General features: G+C 38.6%; 1 protein-coding gene across 1 annotated transcript in view; it reads right to left on the reverse strand.

The window, feature by feature from the left end:
• The window catches only part of LOC126187481 (helicase SKI2W), a 166,213-nt gene that overhangs the window by 55,467 nt on the left and 88,958 nt on the right, over positions 1–21,788 (reverse strand). Inside the window, exons 13-14 of the mRNA XM_049928587.1 lie at positions 15,144–15,338; positions 10,848–11,080 (exon numbers count right to left, since the gene is read on the reverse strand). Coding sequence (XP_049784544.1) covers positions 10,848–11,080; positions 15,144–15,338 — 428 coding nt within the window. The remainder of the gene's footprint in view (positions 1–10,847; positions 11,081–15,143; positions 15,339–21,788) is intronic.

The raw sequence follows: 21,788 nt of genomic DNA on the forward strand, positions 1-21,788 counted from the left end.
TCAATTGCCATTCCCTGCACCATGCATCAATTCGCTGCAGATCCTCCTGCATTTCAGTACAATTTTCCATTGTTACAACCTCTCGATACACCACAGCATCATCTGCAAAAAGCCTCAGTGAACTACCGATGTCATCCACCAGGTCATTTATGTATATTGTGAATAGCAACGGTCCTATGACACTCCACTGCGGCACACCTGAAATCACTCTTACATCGGAAGACTTCTCTCCATTGAGAATGACATGCTGCGTCCTGTTATCTACGAACTCCTCAATCCAATCACACAATTAGTCTGATAGTCCATATGCTCTTACTTTGTTCATTAAACGACTGTGGGGAACTGTATCGAACGCCTTGCCGAAGTCAAGAAACACGGCATCTACCTGTGAACCCGTGTCTATGGCCCTCTGAGTCTCGTGGACGAATAGCACGAGCTGGGTTTCACATGACCGTCTTTTTCGAAACCCATGCTGATTCCTACAGAGTAGATTTCTAGTCTCCAGAAAAGTCATTATACTTGAACACAATACGTGTTCCAAAATTCTACAACTGATCGACGTTAGAGATATAGGTCTATAGTTCTGCACATCTGTTCGACGTCCTTTCTTGGAAACGGGGATGACCTGTGCCCTTTTCTAATCCTTTGGAACGATACGCTCTTCTAGAGACCTACGGTACACCGCTGCAAGAAGGGGGGCAAGTTCCTTCACGTACTCTGTGTAAAATTGAAGTGGTATCCCATCAGGTCCAGAGGCCTTTCCTCTTTTGAGCGATTTTAATTGTTTCTCTATCCCTCTGTCGTCTATTTCGATATCTACCATTTTGTCATCTGTGCGACAATCTAGAGAAGGAACTACAGTGCAATCTTCCTCTGTGAAACAACTTTGGAAAAAGACATTTAGTATTTCGGCCTTTAGTCTGTCATCCTCTGTTTCAGTACCATTTTGGTCACAGAGTGTCTGGACATTTTGTTTTGATCCACCTACCGCTTTGACATAAGACCAAAATTTATTAGGATTTTCTGCAAAGTCAGTACATAGAACTTTACTTTCGAATTCATTGAACGCCTCTCGCATAGCCCTTCTCACACTACATTTCGCTTCGCGTAATTTTTGTTTGTCTGCAAGGCTTTGGCTATGTTTATGTCTGCTGTGAAGTTCCCTTTGCTTCCGCAGCAGTTTTCTAACTTGGTTGTTGTACCACGGTGGCTCTTTTCCATCTCTTACGATCTTGCTTGGCACATACTCATCTAACGCATAATGTACGACGGTTTTGAACTTTGTCCACTGAACCTCAACACTATCTGTACTTGAGACAAAACTTTTGTGTTGAGCCAACAGGTACTCTGAAATCTGCTTTTTGTCACTTTTTCTAAACAGAAAAATCTTCCTACCCTTTTTAATATTACTATTTACGGCTGAAATCATCGATGCCGTAACCGCTTTATGATCGCTGATTCCCTGTTCTGCGTTAACTTTTTCAAATAGTTCGGGTCTGTTTGTCACAAGAAGGTCTAATATGTTATCACCACGAGTCGGTTCTCTGTTTAACTGCTCAAGGTAGTTTTCAGATAAAGCACTTAAAAAAATTTCACTGGATTCTTTGTCCCTGCCACCCGTTATGAACGTTTGAGTCTCCCAGTCTATATCCGGCAAATTAAAATCTCCACCCAGAACTATAACATGGTGGGGAAATCTACTCGAAATATTTTCCAAATTATCCTTCAGGTGCTCAGCCACAACAGCTGCTGAGCCAGGGGGCCTATAGAGACATCCAATCACCATGTCTGAGCCTGCTTTAACCGTGACCTTCACCCAAATCATTTCACATTTCAGATCTTCGTCAATTTCCTTTGATACTATTGCACTTCTTATCGCTATAAACACACCTCCCCCTTCACTGTCCAGCCTGTCTCTGCGGTATACATTCCAATCTGAGTTTAGGATTTCATTACCGTTTATGTCTGGTTTCAGCCAACTTTCTGTCCCTAGTACTATATGGGCGTTGTGACCGTTTATTAATGAGAGCAGTTCTGGGACCTTTCTATAGATGCTCCTGCAGTTTACTATTAGCACATTAATATTGTTATTCCCTGTTGCATTTTGCCTACTCCTACCTTGCCGCGTCTCAGGAGGTGTCTTGTCGGGCCTAGGGAGGGGATTCTCTAACCTAAAAAACCCCCATGTGCACTCCACACGTACTCCACTACCCTTGTAGCCGCTTCCGGCGTGTAGTGCACGCCTGACCTATTCAGGGGGACCCTACATTTCTCCACCCGATAGCGGAGGTCGAGAAATTTGCACCCCAGATCTCCGCAGAATCATCTGAGCCTCTGGTTTAAGCCTTCCACTCGGCTCCAAACCAGAGGACCGCGATCGGTTCTGGGCACGATACTACAAATAGTTAGCTCTGATTCCACCCCGCGAGCGAGGCTTTCCGCCTTCACCAATTCCGCCAACCGCCTGTACGAACTGAGGATGACCTCTGAACCCAGACGGCAGAAGTCATTGGTGCCGACATGAGCAACAATTTGCGGTCGGGTGCACCCAGTGCTCTCTATCGCCGCTGGTAGGGCCTCCTCCACGTCTCGGTTGAGACCCCCCGGCAAGCAGACAGAGTGAACACTGGCCTTCTTCCCCGACCTTCCCGCTATTTCCCTAAGGGGCTCCATCACCCGCCTAACGTTGGAGCTCCCAATAACTAATAAACCCCTCCCCCCCATGTCCCTGCTCGGACCTTGCTGAAAGAGCAGCCACATGTCCACTCACAAGCAGAGCGGGCGATGCCACAAGGCCAGCCTCCACATTGACCCTCTGCCTCGTGCACCGCGAACGCCGCTGAACCCGCCCCTCCCTTTGGGGAGAGGGTGGCCAAACCGCGCCCGGTACCCGCGAAGATGTCTCGACAGCAGGGGCAGTGGGTGAAGCATGTAACACCTGGGGTGTACCTTGCGACGCACCGACGCACCAGACTCCCCACTGCCGCTACACTCCGAGGCAGCAGCCTGAAGACGGCTGACCGCGGCCATCAACACGCTCAGCTGTTCGCGAACAGTGGCCAGCTCCTCCTGCGTCCGTACACAGCAGTCACACATCCTATCCATCCTAAGGAATCAATTTATTGAAGAGAGTTAATCAACCTTTAACTAGACTGCTAATTCACTAAAGGCGGCTGTTTATTCACTAAACTGTGGTTGCTAGCCACTTCTTGTAGAAAACAATGAAAATAGCACTACCTGTCTCTGGACTGTATTGAAAACAAACACTATCACAACTGGCACTATGGTTGACTAAAGGGACTCTCTCTGACTGTATTCAAAACAAACACGAAATCTATGGAACACTATTAATAGCACCCGACAATTAAAGCTTCCTAAAAGCAAATACACACGGAAGAAGAAGTGACAAGTAAGAAAAATACAGTTAATACTTAAATTAAGGTAGCTCGCTGCACAGCAGACGTGAAGCAGACGACAGTTACGACGACACTTTCTGGAGAAACTTGGGACTGGTCCTTGACAGTGTACTTGAATGAGGTCTTCAGCTAGTGAGGTGAAGTATTCATTGAATTTTTCCACAACTGAATTTGGGTCTGTGACTTTTGAGCCTTCTAGTGTTAATGATACATTCTTTTTCTTTGGCACTGAACTACAAGTTTCTTTCTTTATAACTCTCCACGTGGATCTCATTTTGTTAGATGAGTTTCTTATAAAATTGTCATTCCACATAATTTTTGCCTCTTTGACTACTCTACCATAGATTCTTTTGTAGGCTTTTGAATAATCTGTGAATTCTTGGGTTACTCTATATTTCTTACAAGAGTACTGCAGTAATCTGTTTCTCTCACTGGAAATTTTTATGCTTTTAGTTACCAATTGCTTATTATTGTTAGGTTTTACTGTTTTTACTACTTTTGGAATGCTACATTAAAATAGTGAAGAAAGATGCTCTGAAAACTCATGTACATACTATCACATTGTTCTGAGTGGCAATGCTTTCCCAGTTTTCCCTCGCCAGTAAGAGATTAAAAATTCTAATGTTATCTTCAGAAAAGGTTCTTTTTCAACTATTTTTCTGGAACTTCCACTACTTGTTGGAGTTTCTATACACAGCAACTGTGCCTTATGATCACTATGACCCATCCTCAGTACTCTGCTTGAGAATCTAAGTTTTAGATTAAGAAGTAAGAAACTTAAATCATGCTTGCAAAGTTCAAACTATCATCTAACCATTCCAATTTAGGTTTACTGAGGTTTTATTGAATCACTTCTGGTAAATGATGAGACAGTTACTTTAACAGGGCTATTGCTGGTTTGATATGGAGTCCTTGCATGGCTAGAATACTGTTCTTTCTCTAGCAATCTCAAGGCCTACCAGATGTTAATCTCTAACCTTTGCAACATATCGTCTCATGACAGACTTAGTTGTAAGCAAATGTTATGGCTGTTAACCTCAGCTTGTTAGCCAGACATTTGAAGAGAAAATAAATTTAACAACGACATGCAAGAAAAACGAAACGGAGGTGCCTAGAGTCAAAGGGAAGTAAGTGCAATTTGCACTAGATTTTCTCAAAATGAGGTAAAAACAAGTGAGTGATACACTCTTTGGCTGCATGGTTGACACCAATTCACAGGAAACATGAAGTCAGTTATATTAATAAATGAAAAAAATACCATCACAATCACAGTGTCATTTATTGGCAACTACCTGTTTTGATGCGCCCTGCTGGTCATTTTCATGCCTGATGCTGCAAGGTGCGGTTTGTCAAGAGTGGTGCAAATGATACAAAACTAGTTGTATATCACTTGGGCCATTACTGCTTAACCACAAATTGTGGCAACAGATCTGAAGGTGACCTGCAGTGCAGATCAAAACTGGTAGTAACCAATAAAAGAACTGTGATCCAAACAGTGTTATATAATTTATTAATATTCTTTGGCTGCATTAATCTGATACATAATTTGGTTTCCATTTTACCTATACACTGATCATTTGTACCAAACACTTAAATCTACTGAATATATTATACTACCTGGTCAATGAATAGTGACTATATAATAGTCTTTTGCATTTATCTTTTTTGGCTTCTGTATTTTAAATCTTCATGTTGTTGTTGTGTTTGTTGTTGTGGTCTTCAGTCCTGAGACTGGTTTGACGCAGCTCTCCATGCTACTCTATCCTGAGCAACTTTCTTCATCTCCCAGTACTTACTGCAACCTACATCCTTCTGAATCTGCTTAGTGTACTCATCTCTTGGTCTCCCTCTACAATTTTTACCCTCCACACTGCCCTCCAATGCTAAATTTGTGATCCCCTGATGCCTCAGAACATGTCCTACCAACCGGTCCCTTCTTCTTGTCAAGTTGTGCCACAAACTCCTCTTCTCACCAATTCTATTCAATACCTCCTCATTAGTTATGTGATCTACCCATCTAATCTTCAGCATTCTTCTGTAGCACCACATTTCGAAAGCTTCTATTCTCTTCTTATCTAAACTATTTATCACCCATGTTTCACTTCCATATATAGCTACACTCCATACAAATACTTTCAGAAACACCTTCTTGACACTTAAATCTATACTCAATGTTAACAAATTTCTCTTCTTCAGAAATGCTTTCCTTGCCATTGTCAGTCTACATTTTATATCCTCTGTAGTTCTCACCATCATCAGTTATTTTGCTCCCCAAATAGCAAAACTCCTTTACCACTTTAAGTGTCTCATTTCCTAATCTAATTCCCTCAGCATCACCCAACTTAATTCGACTACATTCCATTATCCTCGTTTTGCTTTTGTTGATGTTCATCTTATATCCTCCTTTCAAGACACTGTCCATTCCATTCAACTACTCTTCCAAGTCCTTTGCTGTCTCTGACAGAATAACAATGTCATCGGCGAACCTCAAAATTTTTTTTCCTTTCCATGGATTTCAATACCTACACCGAATTTTTCTTTTGTTTCCTTTACTGCTTGCTCAATATACAGATTGAATAACATCGGGGATAGGCTACAACCCTGTCTCACTCCCTTCCCAACCACTGCTTCCCTTTCATGCCCCATGACTCTTGTAACTGCCATCTGGTTTCTGTACAAATTGTAAATAGCCTTTCGCTCCCTGTATTTTACCACTGCCAACTTATAATTTGAAAGAGAGTATTCCAGTCAACATTGTCACAAGCTTTCTCTAAGTCCACAAATGTTAGAAATGTAGGTTTGCCTTTCCTTAACCTTTCTTCTAAGATAAGTCACGTGTTCCAACATTTCTACAGAATCCAAACTGATCTTCCCTGAGGTCGGCTTCTACCAGTTTTTCCATTCGTCTGTAAAGAATTCGTGTTAGTATTTTGCAGCTGATAGTTCGGTAATTTTCACATCTGTCAACACCTGCTTTCTTTGGGATTGGAATTATTATATTCTTCTTGAAGTCTGAGGGTATTTCACCTGTCTCATACATCTTGCTCACCAGATGGTAGATTTTTGTCAGGACTGGCTCTCCCAAGGCCATCAGTAGTTCTAATGGAATGTAGTCTACTCCCGGGGCCTTGTTTCGACTCAGGTCTTTCAGTGCTCTGTCAAACTCTTCACGCAGTATCTTATCTCCCATTTCATCTTCATCTACATCCTCTTCCATTTCTATAATATTGTCCTCAAGTACATCTCCTTTGTATAGACCCTCTATATACTCCTTCCACCTTTCTGCTTTCCCTTCTTTGCTTAGAACTGGGTTTCCATCAAAGCTCTTGATATTCATACAAGTGGCTCTCTTTTCTCCAAAGGTCTCTTTAATTTCCCTGTAGGCAGTATCTATCTTGCCCCTAGTGAGATAAGCCTCTACATCCTTATATTTGTCCTCTAGCCATCCCTGCTTAGCCATTTTGCATTTCCTGTCATTCTCATTTTTTGAGACGTTTGTATTCCTTTTTGCCTGTTTCATTTACAGCATTTTTATATTTTCTCCTTTCATCAATTAAATTCAATATATCTTCTGTTACCCAAGGATTTCTACTAGCCCTCATCTTTTTACCTACTTGATCCTCTGCTGCCTTCACTACTTCATCCCTCAGAGCTACCCATTCTTCTTCTACTGTATTTCTTTTCCCCATTCCTGTCAATTGTGTGCTCTCCCTGAAACTCTGTACAACCTCTGGTTTAGTCAGTTTACCCAGGTCCCATCTCCTTAAATTCCCATCTTTTTGCACTTTCTTCATAGGACAATAAAAATTTATTGTAAAAGTCCACAACTTTATACATGTTCAGCACCTATCCTTCTGATTTGCAGAGTCTTGTCTTATAAGTGTACATTGTTCTCCACCATAGTCTGCTTGCTGGGTCTGTTAATGACATGGGTGACCATTTTGGTTCTTTTTGTGTGGATGACTTCTGTGGAATGGATGAAAAATCAGTAGTATGAAGGACAGTAAATCAATAATGTTCTTTTATTTCAAGTGCTTTATCTTCAACTTAAGGTGTCTTCAAGGCCATTCCACAGGAAGTACAACTAGTCTATGCTTCTTCAATGAATGTGCACTTACAACTTGTTCTCAAACATCCAGGATCGTGTTCACTTGTTAGTTACAAAACAGTCTTATTGGTCATTCTTTCTTAAAAAGATGCTGTGTATGCCTTTCTCTGTAACCTTAATGCAATGTTTCAGGGACTGTTTTGAATCTGTCTGTTCCCTTCTTGTGGCAGTAAACCAATTGAAAGCTTTTGCAACTATCTGCTGATTGTGTTCTGCTACACATTTACCACTAACAATGATGTTGTGTGTTCTCAATGATCCAGAAACCCTGATCTCACTCATAAAAAGGGTGTCCACTCAGCAAGTTCTTATGGTTAACTGTTTCAGTCACTGTACTGTTCACAAGCATAGCCAGCTATACAGCAAGGTGGGTTTTGTTTTGCCTCCCACATTTATAACTGTCTTCAGACCTGGAAGTAATGTTTGCAGGAAATTCTGGAACCCTAAAATTATTTCTTGTTATTTTCAAAAACTTTCGCTTGAAAAATGTACCTCTTAATATGTTTTAAGTTCAGAATCCATCTCAACATCCATATTAACCACTTTCAAATTTCAGCACACTTTCTGAGAGTAGCAATGTAGGGGGCAACTGGGTTATGCATTTATCTCCTTTGGTGAACAAGTAGTACAAGTAATTAGACTTTGTACTTTTTTCTGTTATTGGATCTCAGCACTTGCTGGATTCTCAACACATTTCTTCATTCTCTCAACAGATGAGATTTGAAAATTGTAATCCATTCAATGCTGTACTAACTTCATAAATCTGGAAAACTGCACTTACTTCCATTGGCTTCTAGACACCTCAGTGCAATAAAGGGTGTAAGTCATTGAAATGATTAGAAAAAGGCATTTTTTTCAAATTATGGGCACAGGCAAAGTAATGTCAGTGAAGAACCTAAGACAATCCCAACTAACCAAGAACAGGAATTTTCTTCCTGGGTATAATTATTTGAATAGACTCAAGTACAGATCAGTTTATCAGTTTTTTTGTTACCACTGTTTTACCATGGCGTAACAATTACGTATTGTATATGCTTTATTAGACCACATTTTCAGTACTATCACACTTCCTCCAAAAAATAAAGATGAAACCCTTATTACTGTTGTCTTATTCAAAATTTTATTGCTTTTAAATTGTAATCTACAAGTTTTCATGGTACTTGGTCTTGTGAAAAGAACTGAGATACAACTTTTTGTCATTTATAGTACATTATAGCGTAACACACTATTGTCATAGTTTAAAAATGCAATCTGAAGCAGAAACGAAGTCAGGTGATTGATAGCAAATAATTTTAACTCATATTTCTCTGAGGCAGCTGAGATTCTGGTGAAGCAAAACTTTCAATATGCTGTCATTGCAAATCAGATTAAAACTATCCCTAGTAAAAAGTCTCTCTTCCTATACCCAACAGATGAACTGGAAATGCTAAAAACAATAGGGGAGCTAAAATCAAAATTTTCCTTTGGTATTGACAACATACCAGGCCATATCATTAAAAAATGTGCACCCTTAGTAGTTAGGCTCATGGCAGACATATGCAATAGTTCACTTTCTCAGGGAATCTTCCCAGAAAGGTTAAAAATAGCTAAAGTGAAGCCATTATACAAAAAGGGTGAAAAAAAATAGATATAACAAATTATAGGCCAGTCTCTCTACTATCTGTTTTTTCTAAAATAATTGAAAAAATCTTTTATAAAAGACTCTTAGATTTCATTGAAAAAAATAAACTTTTCTCAGCTACACAGCATGGTTTCTGAAAATGTAAATCCACTGAGACAGCTATTATCGATTTCTTAAATGAAGCTTTAAATGCATAATATAAAAATGAACACATAGCAGCAATATTCCTAGATCTTTCAAAAGCATTTGACATCATTAACCATGGTCTCTTGCTTAGAAAATGTTGGTGTCAGAGGTCCAGCCTATGAGTGGGTAAAGTCATATCTACAAAACAGACACCAAATAGTTGAAGTCTTGTACAAAAGAGGAAAAAATTTAACTTCCTATCAATCAGAAAAACAGTGTGTTAAATACGGTGTGCCTCAGGGTTCCGTACTGGGACCAATCTTGTTCTTGCTGTTTGTAAATGACTTGGAACCATCCAGCCCTAACTATAAGTACATTAAATATGCCGATGACACAAATACAGTTATCAAAGGAAAGACCCCAGAAGAGCTCCAAAATGAAATAAAAAAGAGCACTTCACATGTATCAGAATGTTTCGCAATGAACAACTTAATAATAAACACACACAAAACGAACACTATGCATCTACACACATGCAGAATAAACAGCCTTTAACTGCAACCATAGAACTTTTAGGCGAAAGACTTGAAATTGTAAACAGCACCAAATTTTTGGCAGTTTGGATCCAAGATGACCTAAGATGGCACAAACACACACAACACCTATGTAGTAAAATAAAAAAACAATTTGTTATAGTATAAAAATTCTTGCTGGATGCACATCAATGCAAGCCATAAAAAATGTGTACTATGCCCAAGAAGAATCACTACTAAGATATGGTTTAATTTGCTGGGGAAATTCACCACCCAGCAAAAGCTGTTCTATTGTACAAAAAAAAAAAAAAAAATTACAAGAGCCATGGAAGGGTCAGAACCTCTATCTTCATGCAAACCCTCGTTTAAAAAGCTTCATATTCTTCCATTACCATGTCTATATATCCTAGAAACAATAATGTTTATAAGGAAAATCGTAGATGAAAATAGCAAGATTGCTCCAAAAAACCAAAATATCCATTCATACAACACAAGGAATAATCAGTTTACATATGCAGTTTTCACATACAAAACTACAACAAAAAGGACCCTTGTATGCAGGAAGAAAACTGTATAACAAACTACCTAAAAAAATTAAGTCAATAACTGGCATGCATAAATTCAAAACTACAGTGAGTGACTACTTGCTACAGAATTGCTACTATGGTGTGGATGAATTTTTATCTACAATGTAAATATGTGAAAAATTTAAATAGTTTATACAATTAAGGCCAAAATAAGAAAGGTGTACATGTAGATTTATCTGTGTATTATATGTGGGCTATTACATATATGTGTGTGTCTGTATAATCAAGGCCGAAAGTATGAAATGTGTGCGTGTAAAATTTGTGTATTTGTGAAACGTTATTCCTATTTGTTAGAGTTATATTGCTATATACTGAAAACCATACAACAGTTTTTCTATTAAACTTTATTGCAAATTATTTGATTTGTCCTATATCATTATGTACCCCTGTAAGGTGTATGATTCACAGGACCAATAAATATACAATACAATACAATACAATACAATACTCACACACCTAAATCTTGGTAGTTGCCGTTTATCCCAATCCTGAATTACACGTTCAGCGTTAATCCTGACAGTTTTATCAGAAATTTCGAGAATGTCAGCTGGTCCAATTGCAAGTACTGCATGACCACCAACTCCATCTGGTACAAAAACACTTGTACCCCCTCCAATCAAGCCCATCATACGATACCAAATTTCAGGTTTTTCTGGAGGTTCCTTCCGACTTTTATCTTCATTCCTCACCTTAAAAAATGAGAGAACTAATCAGTTAATTTAAAAGTAATGATATGATATCTCTGGTGCAAATACTTAGTTTATTGTGTTTTACAAGCCACAACAAACACAGATAATGTAATGTGAATGAAATGGTATATGAATCAGTACTTTTAGCATATAATTTGGAGGAACAGGGAGAAAGACAGTGAAATAATGTTGGATATGGAGAATTCTTGGGAACAGGACTGCCATTAAACAAATGAAGGTCACACTAAAGTGTGATAGTTGAAGCTTTCAGAGCATAGATTCAAGAAGAGGCTGACATCACAAGGGTACTACACTGGGATTGGAACAATGGCATATGCCCAGTACAGACAATAAAACAGATACTTTGCATTTGCAAGGAAGTATGAGGTCCACACTAGTCTTGGTGAGTTTCTCTGGTACATGTCACAAAGGTAATGGAATAGACACACAAAAGAGGTGAGAAACATTATAGCTCAGAGATGAATAGAGAGACTGAGAAGCGCTTAGAAGAGGAAGAAAAGTTTATGTAGCTTTCTCTCAATGCAGAGAACAGTCCCTCAGTCTGATTGGCTGCCCATTATTTACCTTCAGGAGATACAACTACCAATACAGTCAACAGAAAGATACAGAAATAGCATGCAGTCACTGTACTTACAAAAGCCATTATTTTTTACTGTCATTATTTTAAGGTTTACAGCCCATAATGTTGTTTTTCTTGAAAGCTATGAATTGTGCTCCCACCTTTGGTGAACTTGAGAATTTCTGACAAGAGATGCTGATGATGCTAAAGAGCACACATCTATAGAGCAAGCAGTTGCTGTCACAAGCAGCCAACTTCCTCCACACAATAAGTTCAGACAACAATAACCTCAGTGTGTACACTATTTCCTATGGTCCTACGGGAATGTAGGCTTTCTCAATGAACTTCACTGATAAAATCTTGGGTTATCAATCAGGTGGCATTACCATCTTGAAGCAACATCTCAATGATTCAGCTGCTTATCACCTTGAGGTGAACTGACATTTCAATAAGTTTCTTACTCTTCATCTTCAGCAAAGTGACTCTGCCAGAAGATGAAGAGCAGGAAATCCACTGAAAAGCTGGTTCAAAACAACGTTGCCACTCAGTTGACAAACTAAGAAGATTCCATCCATTGCTTGACAATGTAAATAGGCGTGTGCCAATACTATGTCCATACATATCACATAACAATTTACCTGTTACCAGTTAGTTAAATTCTGAGCGACGTTAATGATTACTCAATGAAGTCGCTTCTGTGGAATTTCAGATATGTATATAAATTTGTTTTTCTAGATAGATGATGCTCATCAGAATGCACATCTTCAGTTATGGTACTGGAACTGAGCTTTCTTTGCTCATTTCCCCATTGTGAGAGGTTTGAAATGATTTACATTTGTGCAACTATTACTCTGCATAATACAGATGTCATCTGACACTATGAGGACAGGTATCAAATGTGATGTCCCAGCCACTATACCAATACAATATTAGTGCCAAAGTAGTTACATATCATACCTGGGGTGCTGTCCCCAACTATTGATGCAATACATAACACAACAGCTAAGTCTCAGCATAAAATTTGAGAAACAGTTTTATAATATGAATCAATATGTGAAAAAAAATTGTTGCAGACAGTATATCATGACACTGTTTTATGTTCAGCTATCGCTTTAAAAAAATCTATTCATAAGCAGTAACTGTGCAATTTTTTCTCACATGAAACAACAGATTTCAGTTGTTATGTGTGGAATTCACTCATATGAACATTTTTTCACTGTTATGATTTTGATGGTATGTTTTATCTTTTCCCCTTTATTGTGAAATAATTTGTGCAGGTAGATTTTAAAACTACCTAACTGATCAATTCATCACTCATTTATACACCCATCCATTATATTCCATAGATTCCACCAAGATGGAGACCTTCCAGGGATGTGGTGCAAGTCAAGGTATACTTTAACAACAGATAAATAGTTTGTAGAAATTAATCTATACATTATATTACTAAGGAACTACTACTATACAACTCTACACAATTTGTGCTTATGCTAGCTAAATGTAAAATAGTAAATCAGAAGAAAAGCCACAGTTTTTGAGAAAAAGACTGTTGCTTCCTTAATTATTTAATTAAACTGCTTTTTTTATATCCAACTGTTAGCTTAACATTTACTTGCCTGTATTGCTATTTTTCAAAGAAAATTGTGAGAACAGAGACATGTTTACAAAAAATTAACAGTTGCTACTTACCTAACAGTGATTTTTAATCTTCGAACCTAGATGATAAAGTAATTTGTTGAAGGAGTGGCTAAAGAGGTCTGTTTATAATTTTCTTTCAAAATGGTATGGATTACCAGTTTTGCACTTTATGTTAGATGACAGCTTTGTATTGAATAAGTAAAAGTTCTACAACATTATGAAACATTTACTATTCATTGTAAAGACGACGTCTTGAGTTGGAAACAGGCACAACAAAAAGACTCTTACAAAATGAGCTTTTGGCCAAACTCCTCCTCTATGTGGTAAGTAGAAATTTATCCTTTTCATTTTCTTGTTATTCCAGACTGGACTTTCCATTGTTTGATTGCTACATTTCCATTTTTTTATCATAATACAAATTTCTTTTCACTTGTGTTGCATATTGTCTTACAGTGGGTTGCCTGTCTTATGTGATTCAACATTCAGTAGTTCCCACGTGAATTCACACCATGACAAAGTGGTGAAAAGGGAGAAAGTAAAAAGTCGCAAAATGAGTTTCATCTCTGAACACAGTAATTTTAAATGAGGTTAAGCTCTGTCAACCAGGAAGTAAAACGATTGTGATAAAAAGTTTTAGTATGATACTGCAATAATTCATTTGTTATTACTGACATAAAATTAAGTTTTGACCTTTAAAGTGGCAGCTGATGGCCCTGAGACATGCTAGAGAATCAAGGAAAATGTGCACTGGCTTTTGCATTTAGTAAACTGTATTACTGAAATACTGTGTGCACAATAAATAAAAATTACCACCGTAGCATTTGGCTTTTTCTTCAGGAGAGAAAATGTAGATGTAGTTGGTGTGTGATTGGAAGGAGAATGATTATTCAGAAACTGATAGCTATAAGGCAATAGGGAGGCAAAATTTATAACTATAAGATAGAGGTGTCAAACAAGGAAAGAAGTACATACAGACAGACAAAGGTCACTGGGCAGATGGGAAGTAAACAGTAACTGATCTCTATCTCCTTCCCTCTTAATATTTTGTGAGTCCTTATCTGGATATTTAGTTACCTGCTGCTCATCTACGACTTCACACAATAATTTTCTCTTTGCAATGGAGAAGAAACACATGGTTCAAAAGCTGAGAATACTATTTTTTATTCATTCTGATGTGTTTCTATAGCCTGTGTTGAGAGCTGCTTCTGCTAAAATTAGATACTAGCCAGCTCATCTGTCTCATTATGAATTAAAACAAATTTCTTAAGTAAATTTTCCTTTAAATAAGTAATCAACAATTTATCCATTTATATGAGTTTTGATCTGTGAAAAAATACTAGATACTACTTATACAAAGTAATTGCTTTACATTTATATCATTGTTACTCCATAACCAAAAGAAAACCAATAACATAATATTTGATAATTTAGCAATTGGAAGACCAGATAGCAACTTTCACATTGCAACATAGCACTATTAGTGCACACCAGATACAAAAGAAATTTAACTTGGAATGAGGTAGGAAAATGTCCTTTATGCAAGCTAATCTCATTTTAATTATGACTCATTCAGTTCTTTTACACTACAATGATCTTGAAAAGTCAATAGAACTAAAACTTGAATTAAATGATGTTCTTACTTTTTCTTTGTATTTTTAATAACTTGATAATTCTTCCAAAAGAACCAAAAACATATTTATATATCACACAAGTTTTTAAGTTCTGTACATAAACCTTAGATGATGAATAAAGAAATTTATGTCCAACATATAACTGAAACACCTCCAGTTTCGAATTATGCAATCTGGCAAAAATTACAGGGCAAGAAACAAACATTAAACTCACCTCCAATCGTATCTCTCCAGAACTGTTTTGTGATATAGAATCACAGAGTACAAGTACTTTATATAAAGAGCGTCTGTAGTCTGATGAGAAAGATAGCAGAAGTGCTAACTTATTGACGTGTTCTTTGTGAGAAATCAGTAACACTCGTCCAGGCACCATTTCACGAACTACTTTTGGCCTTGTCATTGTTTTCACCTAAAAGTAAAATAGAATGAGTTTTCTTATGACCAGCAATGAGGAAGTTCATAAGTGATCAAACAAATGACTTCCTGTAAGCATAAAATAAACTAAAAGACATGCAATCATCTACAGCTAAAATAATAGTGCAGTAAGGCTTTACTAAATCTTCATCTCTTAGGTATAAATATTTCTCCTTCATTCATTCGTCATATACTATAGATCCCTTGATGGAAGAGATACTTCAGGGATGTCGAAAGGGTCAATGTATCTATCAACAAAAGAGAAGCAATTATTGTAAACTAAATCTATGGACTTGGAACTAGATGTGTACACTTATTTTTTTCACACTTATGCAACTAAATGGTACAGAAAAAAAAAGACACACAGTCCAATGTATGTGGATCCATGGCTTCAGTTTAGTCTCAGAGTAAACTCATAACTACCTGTTATTCTACTGGTTGACTAGATAAGATGATATCTCTGATAAGATTTTAATTTTTATTGCTTTAATGCCTTCATCACTATTTTCCCAAGTTCATTAAATTACTAGTTTGTTTACTAATTATAACCATCTGAAAAATTGTAGTATCTGGCTACAAGTAAAATAAATAATAAGTTTAAAAAGTGGGTAAATGTTTTACTACTTCCTCATGAACTTCAAACACCATGATTTAAAATAATATTAATAATCATAAAATTGCTATTTATAATTTAAATATCTCTAGAATCCACTTACTTTTGAAAATAAATGTTTCATTTGTAGGGTTTACAGAAGCTGTGGAAGGTCTGTCATGTGTTACTAAAACTGCTATAAACTCTGGTGATTGTATACTTTTTTTCTGAAATATCTACTTCTTATAGCAAGCTTGCAGTTTTTGACTATTGATTGAGTATTGTTCATCAGATTTCACTTTTCACTGTATAAGACTGCCAGTCTAAATGGCTTCCCTGGACCACTTAACTTTTTTTTTTTAATAAAGAAGGAGGAACTTCATGAACAGAGAGCGCGGATCACGAAGTAAATTATAGGAGAAGAGGAGCTATTTATGGTACCTGTTGCCAAATTAATGACAACACACCTCTTACGACATCAAAAAATATTGTAATGATACACGGGCTGTGTGCTGATACAAGCTGATTCTTACTGAAAGTAAAACAGCCACAAGTCACTATTAAATATTGTGTGTCAGTACTATCACCTGTTTCGAATCAGTTCATTTTCAGATGACAGTTCTAGTTAAGATATTCTATAATTATTGCAATTGACATCATTGGGACGGGGTATGGTGCGTGGGACGACAAAGTAAAATTTTTTTCTTGTTTGCTAAAAATTTAATCAGTCAACAATTACAAGATCAAACATTTTTGCCATTTGTGGCATCTTCTATTTCTGTGAACTGCGGAGAAATTCATAATACAATTTTTCTCCTTGTTGAAAATGAAACATTACATCTCATTCTGCCAACTTTTGACACACAGTTTGTTCTTTGGTTATCAGCGAAGTGTTCAGATGAATGACTTACTCCATCATCATAGAACAGAGAGCTTTTGCTAATTTCTTCTTCTTATTCTTCTCCTTCTCCTCCTCCTCCTCCTCCTCCTCAATTTTCTTTAGTATTAATGGCAACTGTGATGGTCAGCAGTGTTTTCTTGCTTTATTTGCAATATTGCTTTCATCATGGAAGTGAAGTGAAAAGTAGGTACAGATCACAAGGAATATGTGAGGGTTGGAACTTAAATAGTGGCAACTATTTATTCACAATCGATACAAAAGAGTTACATGTTTGCACCTGTTACTGTCCTTCAAAGTAGTTACCAGCATTGTGTAGAACCCATTGCCAGTGATGTGGAAGGTGTGGTATACCGTTAGCAGAGCCTGTTCTGTTGATGGTGCGAATGGAGCGGTCTACTGCCTCTTGAATTTCTGGAACAGTACTGAAGCGAATGCCATGAAGTGGTTCCTTCATCTTCAGAATCAAATCAAAGTCACAAGGAGTTAAGTCCGCTGAGTAAGGTGGATTGTACAGTACTTCCCAGTCCCATCGACTGAACAGAGCAGCCACAGCTTGTGCTATATGTGCCCGCGCATTGTCATGCAAAATGACGGGTGGGTTGTGCAGAAAGTGTCGCTGCTTCTTTTGCAAAGCTGGTTGCAGGTGATTCTCCAAAAACAAACAGTAATACTGTGCATTGACAGTATGCCTGGAGAAAAATAATGCGTTAGGATAACACCATCACAGTCGTACACGAGAATCACCATAACTTTAGACTGTTCCATTTGCATCATCAACAGAAAAGGCTCTGCTAACGGTATACTACACCTTCCATATCGCTGGCAACTGGTTCTACACAATGCTGGTGACTACTTTGAAGGACAGTAACAGGTGCAAACATACTCTTTTGTATCAGTTGTGAATAAATAGTTGTAATAATGAATACTCTGTTCAAGAATCACAGGAGGAGGAAGTGTACATGTAAAAGGTGCAGAAACACTTAAAGATTCCAGCTGGATTACATCATGATCAGGCAGAAATTCCAAAATCAGATATTGCATTGTGAGGCATACCCAGGAACATTTTCAGCTTTTGGATGAAGTCCTTCTTCCAAAGTAGAACTCTCAAGCATTCACACCACAACAGCTCACATATACATGGCCAATGTCTCCGGACACAAGGGCGTGGCTATGTTTGATGTGAGCAGCAGTTCAGCTGGGGGTGGGTAGTAGGGTTAAGGAAGGGGCATGGGGTGGAGAGGGGGAGGCACAGCAGAGTTGGGGTAAGGAGTGGGCATGGGGTAGCAAGGGCAAGGCATAGCAGAGTACAGGTGGGGGAGATGCTCATGTTGCCTGTGGAAGTGTGCATAGATATGGTGGGGACAGGGTAGGGCTGCTAGGTGCAGCACAGTGAAGTTGTGTGGTGGTAGGGAGAGGAGAGGAGAGAAGCAGGATAGAGGAGGGAAGCAGGATAGAGGAGGGAAGCAGGATAGAGGAGGGAAGCAGGATAGAGGAGGGAAGCAGGATAGAGGAGGGAAGCAGGATAGAGGAGGGAAGCAGGATAGAGGAGGGAAGCAGGATAGAGGAAGGAAGCAGGATAGAGGAAGGAAGCAGGATAGAGGAAGGAAGCAGGATAGAGGAAGGAAGCAGGATAGAGGAGAGAATCAGGACAGAGGAGAGAAGCAGGACAGAGGAGAGAAGCAGGACAGAGGAGAGAAGCAGGACAGAGGAGAGAAGCAGGACAGAGGAGAGAAGCAGGACAGAGGAGAGAAGCAGGACAGAGGAGAGAAGCAGGTCAGAGGAGAGAAGCAGGTCAGAGGAGAGAAGCAGGACAGAGGAGAGAAGCAGGACAGAGGAGAGAAGCAGGACAGAGGAGAGAAGCAGGACAGAGGAGAGAAGCAGGACAGAGGAGAGAAGCAGTACAGAGGAGAGAAGCAGGATAGAGGAGAGAAGCAGGATAGAGGAGAGAAGCAGGATAGAGGAGAGAAGCAGGATAGAGGAGAGAAGCAGGATAGGAGGATAGAGGAGAGAAGCAGATTAGATGAAAGGACCTGTAGGTGCGTTGGAAGGTGTATGTATTGGAGTAGGGGTAGGGAGGTCAGAGGGGTTATGGGAATCAAGGATAAAATGTTGTAGTGCAACAATTCCCACATGCACAATTCAGGAAGGCTGTGGCAGCTGCTGCTGGTGGTGGTGGTGGTGGTGGTGGTGGTGGCAGTGGCGGGGGGGGGGGGGGGGGGGGGGGGAAGAATCTGTATAGCACCACTGTAATGCAGTCACTGAACTGAAGCACATCATGTTGGGCTGCATGCCCAACAAATGGATGATCCACCTGCTTGTAGACCAGTTTGGTAACGACCATTTTCTATATGCTGAATCTGTCCTTCCAATTGTGGCTAAGCCATGTCTCCGCAATATCCTCTCTTTCAGGAGTGCTAGTTCTGCATGGTTCGCAGGAGAGCTTCTGTAAAGTTCGGAAGGTAGGAGACGAGATACTGGCACAAGTAAAGCTGCGAGGACGGTGCGTGAGTCGTGCTTGGATAGCTCAGTTGGTAGAGCACTTGCCCACGAAAGGCAAAGGTCCCGAGTTCGCGTCTTGGTCCGGCACACAGTTTTAATCTGCCAGGAAGTTTTATTTACTGTGTTTATAGCTTTTTAAAATGTGAATCTGAAAGCAGGACTCCTACTGTTGACATTTTGGTCAACTTTTGAAGATACAAGAATGAACTGTACAGAGAATAGCTGTGGAAACACCAGAAAATATTGATTTCATGTTGCCCGAAAGCTATAACACAAATGAATGGTTTTGAGAAGAGTGCTTTAAGGCACTCCTTATTTGGTATGTATGATCACAAAAACTTGTTACAGTTAAGTATGAGAAAATTGCCTTCAAAGCAAGCACTTCATCAGTACAATGAATTTTAAAAGGCCTTGGTTTCAACTATGTAAAAAGGAAAGATGGGAGAAAGTTTTCAATGAAAAGGTGATAGCACAAACCACATTCCTTGGAACAATGCACATAATAAGAGAAGGAGTCATTCAACAGCACATTACCTTGGTGAGACATGGGTGAATCAAAATCATGTGTGGTGGTTTTAAGGTCCTCACAGGAAAAAGTTCTCGGGAATTATTAAGCATTACGGATCTTCTTTTAGTTTTGTTCTTGAGATAAAACTTGTATTTAGGTGGGAGGGAAGGAGGGGGGAGAGTGGGAGACAGGGGGAAGGGCGAGGGGGGGAGAGGGAGGGGGGGAGAGGGAGGGGGGGGAGAGAGAGAGAGAGAGAGAGAGAGAGAGAGAGAGAGAGAGAGAGAGCAGCGATTAACATGTGGAAATGAATGCTGTCAATTTCAAGAACTGGTTCACTAAATAGTTCTTGCCATATCTTGCTCTGAAGTTGGTTACTGTAATGGTCAATGCTGTTACAGACAGAAAACAAAGTACAAACACCAGAAAAGCAGGTATTGTGCTCTGGCTTAAAATATAAAACTGCTCTGCACAGTATAAATCAGGCTTGCGTCAAACTCTTGCAACTCGTTAATTTAGACGAGTTGTTCGGCAACATGTACGAACTTTGTTGTTTTCTTTCTTCTTCTTTTTTTTCACATGAATGGAGTTACACAATTTTGTGTTTAACCCATACCACTCTCAGTATAATCGGGTTGGATTAATTTGGGCACTAGTTAAAAATTATGTGGTGGAAAAAAACAAGACAACGCAGATAATAAATGCTTGAGCATGAAGTAATAGACAGCATCTTCCCTTCAGCATGGGCAGATTGTACACTGCATGCTGCATTGCTTTTGGAAGAGGTCTTTGATAAGGAGGTGAAGGCAGATGTTGGTGGCAGGCAATGAAAACCTCTTAACTCCATCTGTCTGTGAAAATCTCTTAATTCCAGAAACTAGTAGGTTCTTTATCAAAGAGAGATTTGAAAGTGTGTGGGATTTTCTAATTTGTCAATAACTAGGATTCTACTATGTAATTACTCATGTAGCAATGTTACGTCTATCACTTTCTATATTTTTTAAGAAATCATGTTTGCTTATCCTGTAAAATTTAACAAAATAGAGTTACAAGGTTTTCATTGTCTACCATCGATATAACCTTGAACCTATCATCACAAATTTGTAATCATAAGTTCAGATATGGACTCAGACAGCAGTCATGATTGTATTACGACTTAGACATTGGTACAAGGTAAGGTAATAATAAATCTTGGTTTTAATGACTCATGAATTAAAAAATGTTTTTGTTTGTCAACACAGCAATTTAATAGTACATGAGAATTTTGTATCATTTACTGATTGGTAATTTTCACCCTAAGGAGTATGCAGGCATTCACTTTTGAATGTTATAACTACAATTTTTAACTTGTTGCCCAAGGAGAAGGAGCTAGATAATGGTGAAATTTTAGCTTTTCCCAGCATGCATTATGCTCTAATGACTTGTAAGAATGAAAGTAATCAAAAACTCTGATATCTTGACAGGTAAACCCTGTCATTTTTAAGGCACAAACTGGAAAACGACAGAGAGATTACCTGTTGAGATATCAGTGGTTCTCAATGTTATCATGAAGCATTCCCTTGACTTATTCTAAGAAGATGATTAGTTGTTTGCTTCTTCCATTTATCATAAATGTGGTCTCTCACTCAACACACTGACCATTTACAGGATAGTCTTTTGCCCGAGTCTTTGCTACCAGTAATTTTATTTTGTGTACAGTGATTTACACGTAACTGCAGGCAAACACACACACACACACACACACACACACACACACACACACACACAAATTAATAATGATTTACTTACACACACACACACACACACACACACACACACACACACACAAAATTAATAATGATTTTGGTTGGTGTTTGATGATAAATATTGTAGCCAGTTTCGATGACCTTAGCTTTATACAATTCTCTTTTTGAGAAAAAATGCATTTTGACATATTCATAAAGTTGTG

The sequence above is a fragment of the Schistocerca cancellata genome, chromosome 5 (genome assembly GCF_023864275.1).
Source record: "Schistocerca cancellata isolate TAMUIC-IGC-003103 chromosome 5, iqSchCanc2.1, whole genome shotgun sequence".
Taxonomy (NCBI): domain Eukaryota; kingdom Metazoa; phylum Arthropoda; class Insecta; order Orthoptera; family Acrididae; genus Schistocerca; species Schistocerca cancellata.